General features: G+C 31.9%; 1 protein-coding gene across 1 annotated transcript in view; it reads left to right on the top strand.

The window, feature by feature from the left end:
* The first annotated feature begins 4,632 nt into the window (after positions 1–4,632).
* Positions 4,633–18,671, top strand: part of LOC143063686 (uncharacterized) — a 138,280-nt gene continuing 124,241 nt past the window's right edge. The window contains exons 1-4 of the mRNA XM_076236002.1: positions 4,633–4,892; positions 8,598–8,716; positions 10,098–10,202; positions 12,790–12,900. Of these exons, the coding sequence (XP_076092117.1) occupies positions 8,618–8,716; positions 10,098–10,202; positions 12,790–12,900 (315 nt within the window). The 5' untranslated portion in view covers positions 4,633–4,892; positions 8,598–8,617. The remainder of the gene's footprint in view (positions 4,893–8,597; positions 8,717–10,097; positions 10,203–12,789; positions 12,901–18,671) is intronic.

Below are 18,671 nucleotides of genomic sequence, written 5' to 3'. Positions count from 1 at the left end.
TAAATAAGTCTCAGTACGAAGACAACATGATAGCATTATATACAACGCAAAGAAATTGTTCTGGTCATATAAAAAAATGTTAAGCGTCTTAATTTTCTTCCAGTCTTAGTACTGCCTACTTAACGTTTTTTTTGGTACAATTTTCAATAAGCACCGTTAAACTGTGTGAATAACGTATAAATGTTAAGTTTAATAAAAGACACAAAAACTGTATTGCTATCAATTCTAAAATGAGTTTTGAGGGTGGTGTGAAGAAGCAAGCTTATTATAATTATATATGCCAATCTCTTATTATATTATTTATTGGCAACCCTTATTACCCTCGTGACACAAGTTCTATTTATTTTTCACTTTTAAGAGGAAAATAAATGACTTAGGGTTAGCGCTAAAATTAGGGTAGGTCATCAGGTAACGGTAAACAAACATACTATTTTTTTGCCTAAGACTAGTCATTTTGCCACTGAGTTTTGAGGGCAGTGTGAAGAAGAAAGCTTATGCCAATCTCTTATTATATTATGCAAGTGTATTTCAAAAATTTTGAGGAAAATACAGCAAGATTAGAGTTAGTTTAGCATGAGCTTAGTTTATTTATAAACATAATGTAAACTTACCTAAATTTTCACTATTCACTACTGAACAGGATCCGGAACACTAACAATACTATGGTACGAAAATACTTCTAATCTGCAACACCTACTAAGAGACCAAGAAATAAAGAGAAATCAAAAAGTGAAATAAATAAGTTTGATTGCACCTTGAGTGAATAATTCTACATATTCCCAAGAATTCATTTTTTATTGAATCTTGGATTTCTAAATACCTAAATTGACTGGCTGATTAAACATACACATGTATCAATGAACTTTAATAGATCAGGTTTTCAATGATCTTTCACTATTTTGGTTTCCCTTTTACACCTCAATTGATATCAATAACCCCAAATAAGAGGCCCACAAACCATAAACTGAATACAATTTCATTAAATATCTGGGAATCCACCCCCTTTATAAGTAACGTACCACTCAGAAATATTAATCTTAAATCTATGTAAATGAAAAGTAAGCTCCATAAATAAAATTCAACAATGTGGCTAAAAATTGACCATAGATAGACAAACAATTCACTTACATTCGCATTTGAACTATGTTTTTGTTAATACAAATTAAAAGTAAACGTCATTCAGACAGCTAAGCTAATTTGAGGCGCATTGCAATTCAAATTAAAATTGATGGTAGGATGTAAACCTTTTCAAATGTGAATTAAACTAATTCAAATTAGTTAATGTCAATCCAATTCAAATTAGGTGTGAACTCTGTATTATTATCAGGTAGTTTTAAAACTGAAAGATACTTTTAAGGGAAGGGAAAGAAACGGTAGAAACCATGTGTGTTACAAACACTGTTAATTCAAGTCAGAATCCTGGATCTCAAAAGCACTTTCGTAATGTCAAATGAAAACATGAATATGATAGTAATATACAAAACTATTTATTACTAAGTAAACGACATTTATTTTAGTGGAAAATCTGCATTCCAGGTGTAAATTGAGGCAAATAATATCATTGAGTGCATTTTCTTGTCAAGTGACCAGCAGACATTGAAATCTACCTTTTGAATGAAAGGAGAACTCATAAGTTGAAAATGAATGATGTAAATCTAGATTCTAATAATAGCAAAAGGGAGCTCACATTCACAACAGTTAAAGCATTGCTGAGTTAGTGAACAGAGCATTTTTCTCATTAACTTAAATCCACCTATTGGAATGGATAAAACCCGAATTTTAAGACATATTAAAGTTAAAAAATATCTGATAAAAAGCAGTACTAAGCGTGCATGTTACGCTAGAAACATATTCAAAGGATACAGTTTTATAACTTCTTAATGTCATATCCAATATTTATCAAAACCTAAAGGGGAGATACATGTGTACATGCACCTTACTTCCTATTTTTTTCCGTGGATGTCAATACACCTAATCTTATTTATTCCATACCGGATAAGTTCTAACATTACACAACTTTTTCATCCAGTTGAAGCTATCTGGGGCCCATTGAAACAATTCACCATGCACAATACTTTTTAATGAAAACCCTTTTAACTTACCGTAAATACTTAAAACAAAATAATTTTTACTTCAATTTAATTTCGAAAAAAGTGGATCATACTATATTAAAGTTTCTTGATAATCGCTTTCTAAAGTTTTTCCTCCCTCAGCTCTCTACTGAAAAACCTCTATTTTCAGCCGCATGACCCAAACAGGAAGTTTTACATGTGACTGGTTTTGCCAGATTGGACTAAATAGCAATAAGGTGTATTTTCTGGGATTGTTGAAAACTTGCATATTCATCACTATCTGATTTTATGGGTATAACAATCCAGACAGACAAATAGCAATAAGGTGTTTAGGAAAACATGACCTATAGCCTCCTTCATATAAGTCAAAAACTTGGGAACTCATACTGAATGGTCAAATGTGTTCAATATGAAAAATGCAGTTAAGATGGTAAAATCACAAATCAGCCGTTAACGAAATGGACTGAAAGTATGACTTTTGCGCAAATTTAAAAGGGAAACAGGCGGATTTAGGGGGGGGCCTGGCCCCCCCTTTTTGGGAAAAAATTTGGTTGCTTATATTAGGAATCACTGAAGCGTGACTGGAGCGGGCCCCCTCTTAGGTCAGTCAGTGGGCCCCCACATATGAAAATTCCTGGATCCGTCACTGGGAAATGACGGGGAAGGGGCAAATTAACATTCAAGCAGAGCAAATGCTGTTTAAATTAGTATGCGGGTTTTAAATATAGAGTGAAAGTGGAGTCATCTTTTTAAACTTAAGTTAAATATAACTTATGTAGACTTACCTTCTAATTCAATAAAAAAAAAAAACACACACGACTCAGAACTATGTCTAATTCACTTGGACTACTAATATGCAAACCTAAAAACAAAAAGAAATATATCATAAAATAGTGATTGAAAAATTCACAACACTTTGAAAAGATAATCCAGACACGTGTTACACGGGGAGCATGTTTGTTTACAAATAATAATGTCACGTGATCGCGCACTGACCTCGCATGTTGCATCGCCCTTACAATTCACCAATACATAACCATTTTCATGCAAACATGTAACGTGAATGTGATTGGTTATCAAATAATACAAAAATAATGCATGAACCGTTGAAGAAAAAATTATTTCATCAAATAGATGGATTTTCACTTTCGACACGAATAGGTCGAGTTGACATTTCTGTCATCGGAGATAGTATTGAGATAAATGGGATAAAACGGACCGTCAAAAAGGTCTAGAGAAGCACATCAGTAGAACCTTAACATGAATAAGTAATACTTACAAAAAATTCTCTAATTGATAAACTATATGACTAAAATTTCACGAAAATAACAATAAATAATTTTGTTCTTCGTGATGAAACTGCTTAAATTGGCGCGAAAAAATATTCTTACTCCTACTGCTTCACGTAAAAAAAATTTGTATAGAATTGAATTCGACTACAGTTCAGCAAAAAAAAAACGTGAATATGCAAAAGTCTGATAATATGTTAATGAAAAAGTGTGTATGAATTTTCGTAAACGAAGTTACCTGTATACTTCACCAAGAACTACATTTGAGCGCAAAGATCGTATGTGTGATTCGGCTTATGTAACAATCGTCAATCGGAACTACTCGGCTATTCACTTCGTGCAACCAGAAAGGCCGAGTAGTTCCGATTGGTAACAAAGTACAACATGATTAATGGAATTTTTTGCGTTGCTATTAAATCATTGAAACCACGTGATTGAGGCCATCTATTTTTATTGCGGGTTCCACATATCTAAATCGGAATTATAGAAAAAATGGAATTTTGTGAGCAGAATCAAAACAGAAATGATGAACACTGCAACATTTCCATCAAAATAAAAATAGGATGGAGGATCTGTGTATTCACATTATTTGTAAAACTCTCCTTCTTCCTGTGAAGCGTGTGCTTTACATCGAGGCTTATTATGCTAAGCATCGACGCCACAGTACTTCAACCAATCAGACAATGTTTATTTGGGGCATTCTATCTAATTTTACTCAGATTTTGGAATATTTTAATGGAAATTATAGAAAAATGGAACATTGTTAGTACATATAAAATAGAAAAAGATGAATACTTTTAGCTGGAGATAATTTGGATGGGGGTTCTGTGTATTCACATTATTTGCACAACTCTCCTTACTGATGCCATATTTTGGAATTTCCGTGACCTAAATGGTTCGCGAAAATTAATATTTTTATATATAGTATAGTAATAATACACTAAAACTTAGAATCGTATTTGCCTAACTTAAGGGAGCTACCATTTGATTTTTATGGGGGGGCTAGGATGAAAAATTTTGTCCTGCCTTTTTTTTCAAATTTCATCCTAGCCCCCCCATAAAAATCAAATGGTAGCTCCCTAAATGTATAAATTTCTACACAAAACAGTGATTCAATTCACAATATGCAGGGGATTCAGTCGAGGGTATGCACAGGCTAAAATTTGCAAAGCATAGGTTGACTTGTCCTCAGCTTTAGCTTATAATTTGTACCCTTGTTGAATTTAGTTGAAACGGTTTGCAACCCTCCCCCTTTTTTTAATCGCCCAAAATAAAGTCAAACAAGTGTTTTAAGAAAGCTAATACTTGTACAGGAAAATTTCTTCCGGAAGTGTACATTGTAACTAAGAAAAACAACCCGCCAAATTATCAAATTATCCTTTTTGAAGTGAATGTAACATTACCTATGTGTAATCAATGCAGATTCTCCGTTATTTGGTTATTCAATATTAAGATTTAAGACATTTCCTCGGGTACCTGAAAAATGGAAAACTCAAATTGAAGAAGTTCGCGCGCACGGCAAACTTCATTAGTGAGTAGTTAACTCCCTCGATCTGGTTAAGATTTGGCGAACTGTCCAAGCTGTGAATTTGAATTAAACACAATCAAGTAAAATAGAACTCGTCCAATCGTCATCACAATTAAATGCAGACATCCAGAATCTGACAAAACAATTAATAATCGGGATACAGGATCAGACCCCTTTGATTGTGTATATTTCTTCTTTATTAATATTATATGGGCGTTTTTCTTGTCCCAGCCACTTTAAAAAAAATGTGTTTGATCTTTGCAAGTAATTTTTTGTGCAGTCTGTACATTGAATTAGATTTAACATTTTAAAGCAAAGAAACAGTTTATTTTTAGAGGGCTTGATAAGATATTGACTCCTGAATGGTCCAAAACAACCAAAATGGCATGTCCCTAGACCGCCTATTCAACATTCATACTCTAAAATATCGTAAAAAAATGAAGAAATAAATGTTTTTTTTTACTTTACATAAGTTCTTTAATAATTCAAAAGTATGTTCAGAGCCAACATATTTTAATAAACAGCTTTCAATATTGAGTTTTTTTAATTTCAGAAGGTGTGTCCCTCACAAAATGTCCACTACGAAACGTAGTCATTAAAATTTGCCAATAAACAGTTTTAAAAAATCAATGTAATTTTTGTTTGCAAGAGATATAAACATTAGGGTCTTACAAAAGAAGTAATGCTTTTATAACGGCAATTAAATTGTTGGTAAGAAAAATTGAGTACATCAAATGGACCAGAATGATACCGTATTTTTGATAATGTCCACTACGAAACAGGTCAAATCTCCTTCAGTATCTGGTTTTAAAATTATGAAAAAAATATCAGTGTACAGCTTGATAAATGCTTTGATGAATACAATCAGTCTTGTTACTAATGCAATATAGGGATTGTGGGGAAAAAATAAAACATGCGAATACGTCCCTAATACGAAACGGTCCCCTACGAAACAAGTATGGGAGAAAAACGTTCCGTAGTGGACACTACCACTACCATGCAGTCTTTTTTTAATCTTTTTTCAATTATATTCGTGCAAAACAATTAACAAGGGTTAGTTTCATGTAAATGTCAACTACGAAACTTTTTGTCCACTACGAAACCGTTTTGTCCACTACGAAACGCATCAAAATGTCCACTATGTAACATGAGTTGAACCTTCATATGTGAAGTACTGTCTAATCTTTATCCATAAAAATGATTTTCCAATTCAGAAAAAAATTACATTTTTTCTAGTATTTAAAGTAAACAAACTGGAATGTCTATAGGAAACATTTAAAATTGCAAAAAATATGTGTGTTTAGAAGAAGTTTCGTAGGGGACAAAAGTCCCCTACGAAACAGTACACAAATTATGAAAATAATATCATTTTAAAGAATATTTAAGATTGCACTTTTTGTTTACAAACAGGTCTATTATAGAGGTATTCAAAATAACTCTTGAAATTAAATTTTAGACAAGTTGATTTTCCATTTTTTTTAGGTCTGAAATATACGCTTTTATTGAAAAACGCCCATATAGCCTAACAAGAGTGCACACACTGAAATGTCCGGCCTTCTTTACTTTCCCATTGATTCTATGTTAATATAAAGGTTTAGGCAGCAACCATTTGATTTTCTGGGGGGGGGGGGGGGGGGGGGCTATGGATTTTTTTGGAAAAAAAAGTTTGTTTCCAGTTTTTGGAGAAAAAAATTTGTTTTTGATTCTGAGAAAAAAAAAATTGTTTGTTTCCCCCTCAGCTGCCACTATATGTAATGCTAAAATTGAAAGAAAAAAATTGTTTTCGACTTGTCGCCAAAAAAAAATAGATTGTTTTTCGCCGCAGGAGAAAAAAAAGTTTGTCCAGAAAAAAATTCATAGCCCCCCCAGAAAATCAAATGGTTGCTGCCTTACCACAACTATCATCTAAGAAAATGAGGTCAAGTTCAGATAAACCAAACTTGAAATACATGTCACTTTGCAATCATTGTATATATGTAGGACTCTGAGGTACGATGGGGACGCTGAAGTGCGATGGTCATGCTGAAGTGCGATGGTCCTTTCGCTGAAGTGCGATGGTTCTGCAATTACGTTTGGACAATGTGATGTTTTGAAATACATCTTTATTAAATTAAATTTCTCCGTGTTGAAGACCTTATTTTGACCTACAATGGTTTACTGTTACAAATTGTGACTTGGATGGATAGTTGTCTCATTGGCATTCATGCCACATCTGATATCTACATAGGCAGGATAATAAGATTTTGTAGATGAGACTTAAGGTTTCATACATACAAAGGAAAAGAAACAGAATGAAATGAAGGATTCAAATCCCGAACAGTTTTGAGCATTAGAGGTGGGGGTTACAAAAATATGTCAAACTAAGTCGGAAAACAAACCATTTCTGAAGGCGACTAAAAGATGATCTTGGTCTGCAGATGTGGTTACAGTGTTTGCTGAAGCATGTATAATTCATGCTGAAAACGTTTTGCAAGACAATAAAATGTATTGATCTTAATATTAATTTACTCTTCTCTTCAAGTAAACATCACATAATTTTGTGTTAAAACTTAATAATATACTAAGATTAATTGTTAGAAATGTTTTCCTGGTATCAAGTAGCTATATTTTTGTTTAATTCTTGAGATGAAACCTGCTTTGTAAGAAAAAATGCATGTATACAGTTATCATGTCAATTGGATAGGTCAAAATAAACCCGAATGGTCCAAACTTGGTGTACTTTGTGATTCTCAGCAGAGAAACAGCTAATCGTTAAGCTTTTTTTTTTTTTTTACAGAAAAGGCTCACTATGAGTCAAGCATTCATGAGTGTACTGTTAGGATATCAGATAAATAGATAAATGTATTGTAATCAATTTCTTTGCGATGACATGACAAGAACAAGTTACTAGTATATTTGACAAACAATTGTCCTGTTTAGTTAGTACTATAGACGTCACAGTTAGACCATCGCACTTCAGCGTACACACCAACGCACTTCGGAGTATCTAACAACAAGTAGGCGTCAAAATGTCACCATTGCACTTCAGCTTGTTAACCAACGCACTTCAGCGTGGACCATCGTACTTCAGCTTGACAATCGCGGTTCGGAGTACCATCGCGGTTCCGAGTCCTACATATACATGGTGGCCTATAGTTGTTAATTTATGTGTCATTTTGGTCACTTGTGGAGAGTTGTCTCATTGGCAACCATACCACATCTTCTTTTTTTTATGTGTACATCATATGCTTTAAAAACAGTTGCATGACCTATCACACATACTGTGACATAAACAGAAGTTGCAGGCTCGACAAAGACTGCATCAAATTTGATTAGAATTATTTACTGAAAACTCAATTTTAAATAAATATTATCTTTTTTCTTCAAAAATATCTGAAATGATTTAGAAAATAAATCAGACAAATGCGCCACTTGTGTTTAATTTTAACAGAAGTCTGGTTGCCTGGTAGGTAAATTAAATTTGTATGGAGAGCTGAACAAGAAAGTAAGATAGTGATGTTATATTACTGGAACACTAAGAGAGGAATTCCAGATTAATGAAATAAAAAAATTTCAAGTCAATATGATAATGAAATTGATGAAATAAACCTATAATGAGACCATTTGGCAATGGAAACATTGTACATATAGTACATGTAGTGTAGATTGTCTCTTGAGATTGACATTAAAACAACAAATTATCAGTTATTTTGAAATCTTTTTTCACAGATTTGGTATGAAGCTAAAAGATGACGGATTTCAAGAAAAGGATAACGAGTTCAGATGTTTTGACTTTTGATCCTGAGGAATCACTTCTTAGAGGGCAGATTCCCCTGAAAGAGTTTAGGGTATAGATAACTTGTAAAATCTAGAATCTAAAGATATATATTAATCATAGTTCCTACTGATTTAAAACTGTTTTACAGATTAATACAATAGAAAAAGAAAAATAACAAAAGTCCATATATACATGTATGTAAAAATTTGAATGAGAAAAAAATCCTATACTACAAAAATAAAAGAAAGAAAAATGATAGCAGACATCAAACAACTGCAACAACTGGATGACAGATTACAAAAAGGATGCAGTGGGGAAAAGCATGTTTTTGAGTGTCAACCATTTTCCTAAACTGGGACAGTGATATACTAACACAACATAAGAACATTCTGTAAAAACTAATTGGAAGGAATTGACCCATCTAATTGGTCATAAGCACAATAAACAAATAAAAAACACAACAAAGTACTAATCTATAAGTATTTGCAATAATGAAAGCTAGTTCAAAATTCAATATCAAGTATTTTCAATCAATGAACAATATTTTAATTTATAGAAATCTAAAATAGTTTTTATACCCCCGTCGTCTTTTAGACGGGACGTATTATGGTATACCGTTGTCCGTCTGTCCATCCGTCGTCCACACTTTGGACAATAACTCAAAAACACTTTCACCAATTTCCATGAAACTTAAGTGAATTGTTTATATCTATTGACGTAAGCTCCCTTTCGTTTTTTTTTAATTTCAGATTTTAAGTTTTGGATTTATGGGGCTTTATTCATAAAAAAGGGGGGATTTTCAACACTTCAGACAATAACTCAAAAAGGCTTTCACCAATGTCCATGAAACTTTGGTGAATTGTTTATATCTATTGATGTAAGCTCCCTTTCAATTTTTATAAATTTCAGATTTTAAGTTTTGGATTTATGGGGCTTTATTCATAAAAAAAGGGGGATTTTCAACACTTCGGACAATAACTCAAAAAGGCTTTCACCAATGTCCATGAAACTTCGGTGAATTGTTTTTATCTATTGATGTAAGCTCCCTTTCAATTTTTATAAATTTCAGATTTTACATTTCCGTGTTATGAATTTTTATGCTTAAAAAAAGGGGGGATTTTCCAATTTTGGGACAATAACTAACACTTTCACAAAATTTTATGCAACTTTGATAAATTGTTTATATCTTTTGACTTAAGCTCCCTTTCCATTTTTATAAATTTTAGATTTTACGTTTTCTTAAGTAATGAATTTTTATACTTAAAAAAGGGGGATTTTATGAAACTTTGGTGAATATATTAATGTAACATCCCTTTTGATTTGTATATATATTTCTAGTTGATCGTATAAATTCATTTAAAGCATAAAAGACAAGTTAAAAGAGCAACGGGCGTATCATGTGCTAAAGCACAGCCCTTTATTTTATTTACTCTTCATTTTTTTTATTTCAGGATATTCTGAAGAATCATGATGAAACAAAGGTCACCAAGATAAGTTTTTCACGGAATGGCTATTGCAATGATGCAGTATTGAAACTCATTCAGTCATACAAAAAGGTTTGTGCTAGTGGAGTCAGCAGTCTAGCTTTTCAGCTTTCAATTAAATTTATTTATAAAAAAATAAGATGTGGTATGATTGCCAATAAGACAGCTCTTCAATAGAGACCGAATGACACAGAAATTAACAACTAAAGATCAGATTATGGCCTTCAAAAATGAGCAAAGCCCATACAGCATACTGATAGTCAGCTATAAAAGGCCTCAAATTGGCAAATGTAAAACCATTTAAATGAGAACATTAAAGGGGCACTAGCTGTCAAATTCATGTTCTCCGATTTGACTAAAACTTTCATATTTTATTGATAACAATGTAAAACATTTTTCCAAACTTCCAAAAGTATAAAATAATCAATTTACAGGACATGGTCTCAATAAGATGTAGCTTCTTTTTGTGTGAATTTTAGCCAAGACGCCATCTAATTTACTATTGAGCTGACCTTCTATGACCATATAAGCTATCAGACTACGCGAATGAATTTTATTTTTACAGGACATTCGGTCTGGTAAGCATCCTAGCTTTACCAGACCGAATGAAATTTTACCAGACCAATTTTTTTTTACATCTAATTGTATATTATCCGACAAAAAACAACAAACATATGACTTTGTTGTGCCCTACTCCTCCCCGAAATGCAAAAATTAAAACAAAATGATGTAACAAGAGGGGATATTGTTATGAAAGTTGTGCACAATTGCTTGAATGCATTTCAGTGAAGAGTAATGTCCCATTTTATTGGATTTTGACAATGTTTGTGAACTAAACATAATTTAATAGAGTTTCTGTATAAAATATTATTTCCTGTTTCTTCTTTCTTTTTCATATATCTTTTGGTTTTCAATTCTTGTGGTTATATTTCATAGCTAAATTTTGTGATCTGCTTGGATGTTTATTCATTTATTGTATTTAAATCAGCAAACCCGGAATTATCCTTATCCGTTCCCAGAATCTGATCCGGTTTTATTTACATTTCCGGTTGTGCCAATGATGGCATCCATTGTTGTTTTTGACAGTCAGATATGTTTTTACCCGGATTTACACATTACTGGTTGTCGATGTTCGGCATAAAGCTAGCGGTTGAACAAAATAAACATCGCTGTGGTGAATAATAAAGATGAAAATGAATTTGAGATCGTTTGGCAATTTTGCTAGAATGTTCCATGAAAAAAAACACCGGACATTCGGACCGGAATTCAACAAAATTTTACCAGACCGATCCATTATTCACCGGATTTGTCCGACGGTCCGACGTATTTCGCATAGTCTGCAGCTATGTAAACATAAACATAGATATAAATAGATTAAGCAACTCTTGCAGATGGATTTTTATAGGTCTGTTAAATTTTGTATTATAGATTAAAAATTTATGTTTATCGTCGTTTTTACCTAAATAAGAATTATGTTTTGTGGATCGAATCAGTTAATCAAATTATTTACCTTTGTTTCACTTTCAATGTTGACATTCTTTTCCTTTAAAGAACCGTACACTGACAATGCATGTGTTATTTCAGCTCTTTCTACAGGGTTAAATTGGAGTTCACATTAATATGGATTTAATGAGGTCAAATTATTCACTTGCAAGTGAATAATTCATTATCAATGTTTATTAGCTTAATTTGACAAAATTGAACCATTTTAGCTGATAAAAGCAAATTATTATTTCACTATTTCAAATTCATTAAATGGTTGAACAAAAAAAATCATACTTTAGATTTTTTATACATCTTGTAGCTAGTGCCCCTTAAATTTTCTAATTTTTTTTACAAAATAATGAACAAATATGTAACACAGCATCAAACGACAACCACTGAATTACAAGCTCAGGACTTGGGACAGACACTTACAGATTTTGGCAGGGTTAAACATGTTAGCGGGCGCCCAACCCTTTCTCTATTCTGGGACAGTGGTGTAACAGTACAACATAAGAAAAAACTATATAAACAGTTGCAAAAGGCTTTCAAATTGAAATCTATTTAGATAAATTGGCTGATTCTCCTTGAAATTGTTATCATTTTAAATTTCACTGAGGTAAAATGTTTGTTGTCTTAATTAGATTTAGTCATCAACTGAGGTAAAATGTCTGTTGTCTTAATTAGATTTAGTCATCAACAGTCATGACAGTATGTGTACTCATTCACTTAAATAAGGTTTAAACATGATTACAAAATTCAATAAAATGTCTGCAATTCAAATTTAGATTTTGTACAGAAGAAAATAACTTGAAACTTAGTTAGCCTTGTATCTTCAGTCATGGTCAATTGACTTTGAATATTTGCATAACTTGCATCGTATATAAAGTATTGCTATTTTGATTTCACATTTGCATTATCTAACTAAAAGGCGAGACATATCTCTTGTGTTTAACAGTTTATAGGTAAAGAAGAATTGCAGAAATGATCATGAAAATATGTCAGGACGTTATAAAAGGGGCATGAGGTGAAAAATTCCTACAGAAAGGCGTAGGGTCTACATGGTAGGATGCCAGGCCCTCCTAAAACTTCCTCTAGGAAACACTATTTTTAACAGACTAGTCATATGTATTTATATGTCTGTATATGTTCAAATACATGTATTTGTTTATTTCAGAAAGACTACGAGAACTTGTTAGAGGTCAAACTTGATGGATGTTTTTTAATTACAAATGCTGGTATCAAATGGCTGTCTGATGTTTTACAAGGTGCAAAAAATCTGAAAAAGGTACTAGTACTAGTTATAGACTTAAAATATGCAATGATTACACCCTTACCTTGTAGCTGACTAATATGGTTGAATCAAACTGATGTTTATTCATTTACTTTCGTTAAAATCTGCCTAGAATTTCAATTGATCTGAACTTTGGGTTCTAAAAATTATTTAAGCAAGCTGGATATTTATTCTGATCCCATTTTTCATCCATTTAGACTTAGAAAAAAAAGGCAGTTAAGGAAATAATCATAACAATGACTGACCTAAAAACAATAATGAACTTCAAACTCTGGATAAAATTCAATATTACAAAAAGTAAAATCACAAAAATACTGAACTCAGAGGAAAATTCAAAACAGAAAGTCCCCAATCAAATGGCAAAATCAAATGATAAAACACATCAAACGGATGGACAACAACTGTCATATTCCTGACTTGATACAGGCATTTTCAAATGTAGAAAATGGTGGCTTGAACCTGGTTTTCTTGTGCTAAACCTCTCACTTGTATGACAATCACATCAAATTCTATTATAATTACAACGATGCATGCACAAAACAAACATAATAGGTAAAATAGTCAAAATGTGGGTACAGCAGTCATCATTGTGTCACAATCTGAAAACAAACAAATATTTAACAAAAAAGAACAAAAAGCATCTTTCAAATTTAAAAACCACATGCATTGCTTCCCGTGTTTGAGGTCAGAACATGGTATTATATCACAACTTTTGACATTTACTGTTACCATGGTTACTTTGACAGCTCAACATTAGAAATGTGCAACATGAGCACACTAATATCTGTCTAAATTCGTTAAACACTTTTATTGATGGAAAAACATGCTGTAAGAAACTTTACATTTGATATTGAAAATCAAGTTTTCCTAATACCTGTCAGATGTTGACTTGACAATGGTAAAACTACAAACAGAAACTGATATGTGAAAGTGGTGAATGTTTATCAGACAAGCACAAATAAGGTCAATAAGTTCTTACTATAAATTAAGAAACTATTGCAGTTTGTGAAGAAAAGACAAAAATGCAACATTATTTAATGCAATTATAGGAACATCTGCATACAGATATATGTACAAGATTTTAGAATGCTAGTGCTTATTGTTGCGATAATCCCTACATCCCATTAGTAAAAACTTAGCAATAATTTCTGAACTTACCATATTTCTTCTAGAAAAATACTTGAGATGAGGGTAAGATGAATGTCTGAATGATATTTTTAAAATTTTGGAAGAATTAAATTGTGCAATTAAATATGACACCTGTGGATTGTGTTCACTTGTACCAAATCAGTCGATTTTCATAAAATCCTATTTTACTACCTTTTTACATATTTTTATCAAAGCATATCTAACATATCTAATGCATATTTTTGATGGACATGAAGAAATAAGGAAATTCCCACCAATCAGTTGGATAAATGGAGGCATGAAAAAAAAGTCACTGTTTCCTTCTTTTATTTGGATAAAAAGGCAAAATGAAAATTGGATGTATAAAAATAAGACAAAATCTTTACTTCATATTTGACTCTCAGGATATAACTTAACAAATTTCAAATGGCTTAATTGATACCTTTTTTGGATAGATGAGTAATTAATAAACATTTTATCCTAGAGGCAGTGATTTCAGATTATTTAATTTTTATTCAAAAGTAAATTCTAATATGAATGCTTCTTTGGCTTTATGAATAAACCCATGCTTTAAATCCAATAAAATTTCTTTGCACATGGGTATACTGACTACTGTAGAATAATGAATTTTATCAATTTTCATGCATTTACAGTGAGTTGACTGTTAGTGTTGCTCTCCACCAATTGCAACTCATTCAAAATTTTGACCCAATTGCAATTTGTTTTATTAAACCAAATTGTTCAACTGGTCAGAATATTGAACAAATTGTTCAGTCAAAATGTGAAAGTGCAAGGTGATAAAATAAAACATACTTACAATCCTATAAGACTAATGATGTTGTGACAAAATTAGTTTATCAGTTTGTATAGATATATTATAGTCATTTCCATGCTGAAGAGGAACTGTTTATTTTGAATTGCTATAAAATTGTCCAAACTAAGCTTTCATATAGTTTTTCTTTCTAAAAGTATTCTATATTTATAAGAATCAGATATCATTTTAAATAAAACATCATATATTCAGTAAAATATGTGTGAAATAACAATATGCTATTGATAAGTTTTCAGGGGAGATAACCTAAAATATTATTCTTTTGAATAAAGACTTTTTGAAAGAAAAGTTATTATCTCCCCCATGGAAACTTCCTACAAACATATATTGCAATTTTACACATATTTCACTGAATATGAAATGTTTTAATTCACATAATGTCTGATTCTTATAAATATAAAATTGAGAATGGAAATGGGGAATGTGTCAAAGAGACAACAACCCGACCATAGAAAAAACAACAGCAGAAGGTCACTAACAGGTCTTCAATGTAGCGAGACATTCCCGCACCCGGAGGCGTCCTTCAGCTGGCCCCGTAAACAAATATATACAAGTTCAGTGATAATGAACGCCATACTAATTTCCGAATTGTACACAAGAAACTAAAATTAAAAAAATACAAGACTAACAAAGGCCAGAGGCTCCTGACTTGGGACAGGCGCAAAAATGCGGTGGGTTAAACATGTTTATGAGATCACAACCCTCCCCCTATACCTCTAGCCAATGTAGAAAAGTAAATGCATAACAATACGCACATTTAAAATTCAATTCAAGAGAAGTCCGAGTCTGATGTCAGAAGATGTAACCAAAGAAAATAAACAAAATGACAATAACACATAAATAACAACAGACTACTAGCAGTTAACTGACATGCCAGCTCCAGACTTCAATTAAACTGATTGAAAGATTATGATTTCATCATATGAATATCAGACACAATCCTTGCCTATTTTAGGTTATCTCCCCTGAAAACTTATCAATAGCATATTGTTATTTCACACATATTTTACTGAATATATGATGTTTTATTTAAAATGATATCTGATTCTTATAAATATAGAATACTTTTAGAAAGATGAACTATATGAAAGCTTAGTTTGGACAATTTAATAGCAATTCAAAATAAACAGTTCCCCTTCAGCATGGAAATGAATATAATATAACTATACAAACTGATAAACCAATTTTGTCACAACATCATTAAAGTGGAGTAAAAGTCTTATAGGATTGTAAGTATGTTTTATTTTATCACCTTGCACTTTCATGACTTGTCTGTGGTTTTCTACAGCGGTCGGTTCAAATTTCTGACCAGTTGAACAATTTGATTTTATAAAACAAATTGCAATTGGGTCAAAATTTTGAATGAATTGCAATTGGTGGAGAGCAACACTAACAGTCAACTCACTGTAATATATTTCATGAACTTAAAACACTTCCAAACTCTAAAAAGATGCACATGTTGTTACTAATTCATTTATCATGACTGTAATGTGTTGCATTTCGAAATTGACATTTTTGACCTAGATACGGCAACCGTTCATGCTGGCTCTTCAAAACTCATCCCTCTGAAAAATTACATTGCCAGTCGTTTGCTTGATTACAAACAAAAAAGGGAGGTTTATGGAAGAGCCTACACAAACACTCTACACTTATTCACATTGGACATAGAAATTACCCTAATTGTCCTAATCAGAATCGAAATAATTGATGCAAGCTATACTTTATTGTAGTTTTAACATGGGTAGGCATTATATTTGTGTTATTTTAGCGTTCACTATCAATCGGGCAAAAATAATCCTGAATATAATGCCTACCCATGTTAAAACTACAATAAAGCATAGCTTGCATCAATTATTTCTTAAACATAATGAACACTTTGAAAAACTAATTCATAGAATAAATTTACTGTGGATTCATTTATTTTCGTGGGTATCAATTTTCGTGGATAGAGGAAAAAAGGCATTTCGTGGGATACGTAAATTCGTGGTTCGCTGTTTCAAAAATATAAAAAAAATGTTTCAGATACTTAAATTCGTGGATCTCTGTATGAAGAATAGTTAAAAAAAGAAGTAAATCATTGAAAATGTTTTGAATTGTCAAAATCTTCCCTTAATCATTCTATGTTAAAGTGTTCATTTACAAGAGTGGACAAAGGCAACTAATGATTTGTTTGCTTTACAATTTATAATTTGTCGTTAGAATTTTATAAGGTATACAAAGGTCTTTGATGTACAACTGATTGAAAGTTATTTTTTCCTAATCAAGACATAATATGAAGTAATTAGAAAATGATCAAAAGTAAGGAACAAGCTAACGAGGTTTGCCATCCAAGCTAAAACCCAAGCCATAAAACAATGATAAAATTTACTCATCTCACGATTTTATTATATATACTCTGGGGAATATGATTCCTTCATAACAAACAATGTCGCTTCAATAGTGGTTAAAGTCCGGTAGTATTAAGGTGAAAGCTCCTGCCACACCAGGCTTGCCCGATCCATCTCAATGCAGTACACAACGTGATGTTCTTGTAACCCAAGCAGCCAACGACGGTATTGACACGATGAACTCTGCTACTAGCCTTCTAACTACTCCAACCAGAAAACGCAAACAGGGAGACTACAACTATTATGATGACGAAACACGTGCTAAAATTGCCAGATACTCAGTCGAGAATGGCGTTGCTAGAGCTGCACGCAAGTTTTCCAGTGACCTCAACAAGAAAGTTAGCAAGACGTCTGTTCGTAGCATGAGAGACACCTACCTTAAATTAAAAAAACAAGGTAACTATCGGGATTTTTTTTTTATCTGTTTTCAAAGGAAAATATTTTCTTTTCTATTCAATTTTTAGATTCAATGCTAATTTTTTTACGTGAAAAAGATAATTTTATTCTTATTTTTACTAACTAGTTTCATATTGGCATTAATTATTGCACTTAAAATGTCGATGATCGAATTTTTAATTAAATTTTTTATTTGCATAACGTATGTATAATGTACTGATCATGTATAAAGGGACTATAATTAAATTATGTAACAGTAAATCGCGTAAGGTTCAAGTGCCAGTAAATTTTTATTTTGATAAAATGTTGTTTCTGTCCAGAATAAAGAAACACAATGCTCAAATGGCATTTTATCAGAATATTAATTGAAAGCAATTTGTAACCTCGGGGCTCATCCTTTGACCAATTTGTTTAGTAAAATTTTATTTCGTAAAAAATGTCGTTTTTGTCCAGAATAAACTAAAGTACACGCTTAAACGACAATTTTTACGGAATATTATTTGAAATGCAATTTGTGTCCTCCCAGCTCCTTCTTAATCCAATTTGTACAGTAAGATTTTATTTTGATAAAATGTTGTTTCTGTCCAGAATAAAGAAACACGATGCTTAAACGGCATTTTATCAGAATATTATTTGAAAGCAATATGTAACCCCCGATCTCTTATCCAATTTATTAAGTAAAATTTTTATTTCGAAAAAAAATGTGCTTTTTGTCCAGAAAAATAAATTATACGCTTAAATGACAATTTTACGGAATATTATTTCAATTGCAATTTGTCTCCTCCCTGTCCCTTCTTAATCCAATTTGCACAGTAAATTTTATTTTGATAAAATGTTGTTTCTGTCCAGAATAAAGAAACACAATGCTTAAACGGCATTTTATCAGAATATTAATTGAAATGCAAGTTGTGTCGTTTTTGTCAAGAATAAGCAAGACAACATCTACAATTTATCGAAATTTTATGTAAAAAAACCCACATCTTTACCTGTATTCCCTTATTAAACGATTGTTTACATAAATG

This window comes from Mytilus galloprovincialis, chromosome 2, assembly GCF_965363235.1.
Source record: "Mytilus galloprovincialis chromosome 2, xbMytGall1.hap1.1, whole genome shotgun sequence".
Taxonomy (NCBI): domain Eukaryota; kingdom Metazoa; phylum Mollusca; class Bivalvia; order Mytilida; family Mytilidae; genus Mytilus; species Mytilus galloprovincialis.
Note: the sequence above shows the minus strand (reverse complement) of the source record. Positions and strands in the feature narration are given on the sequence as shown.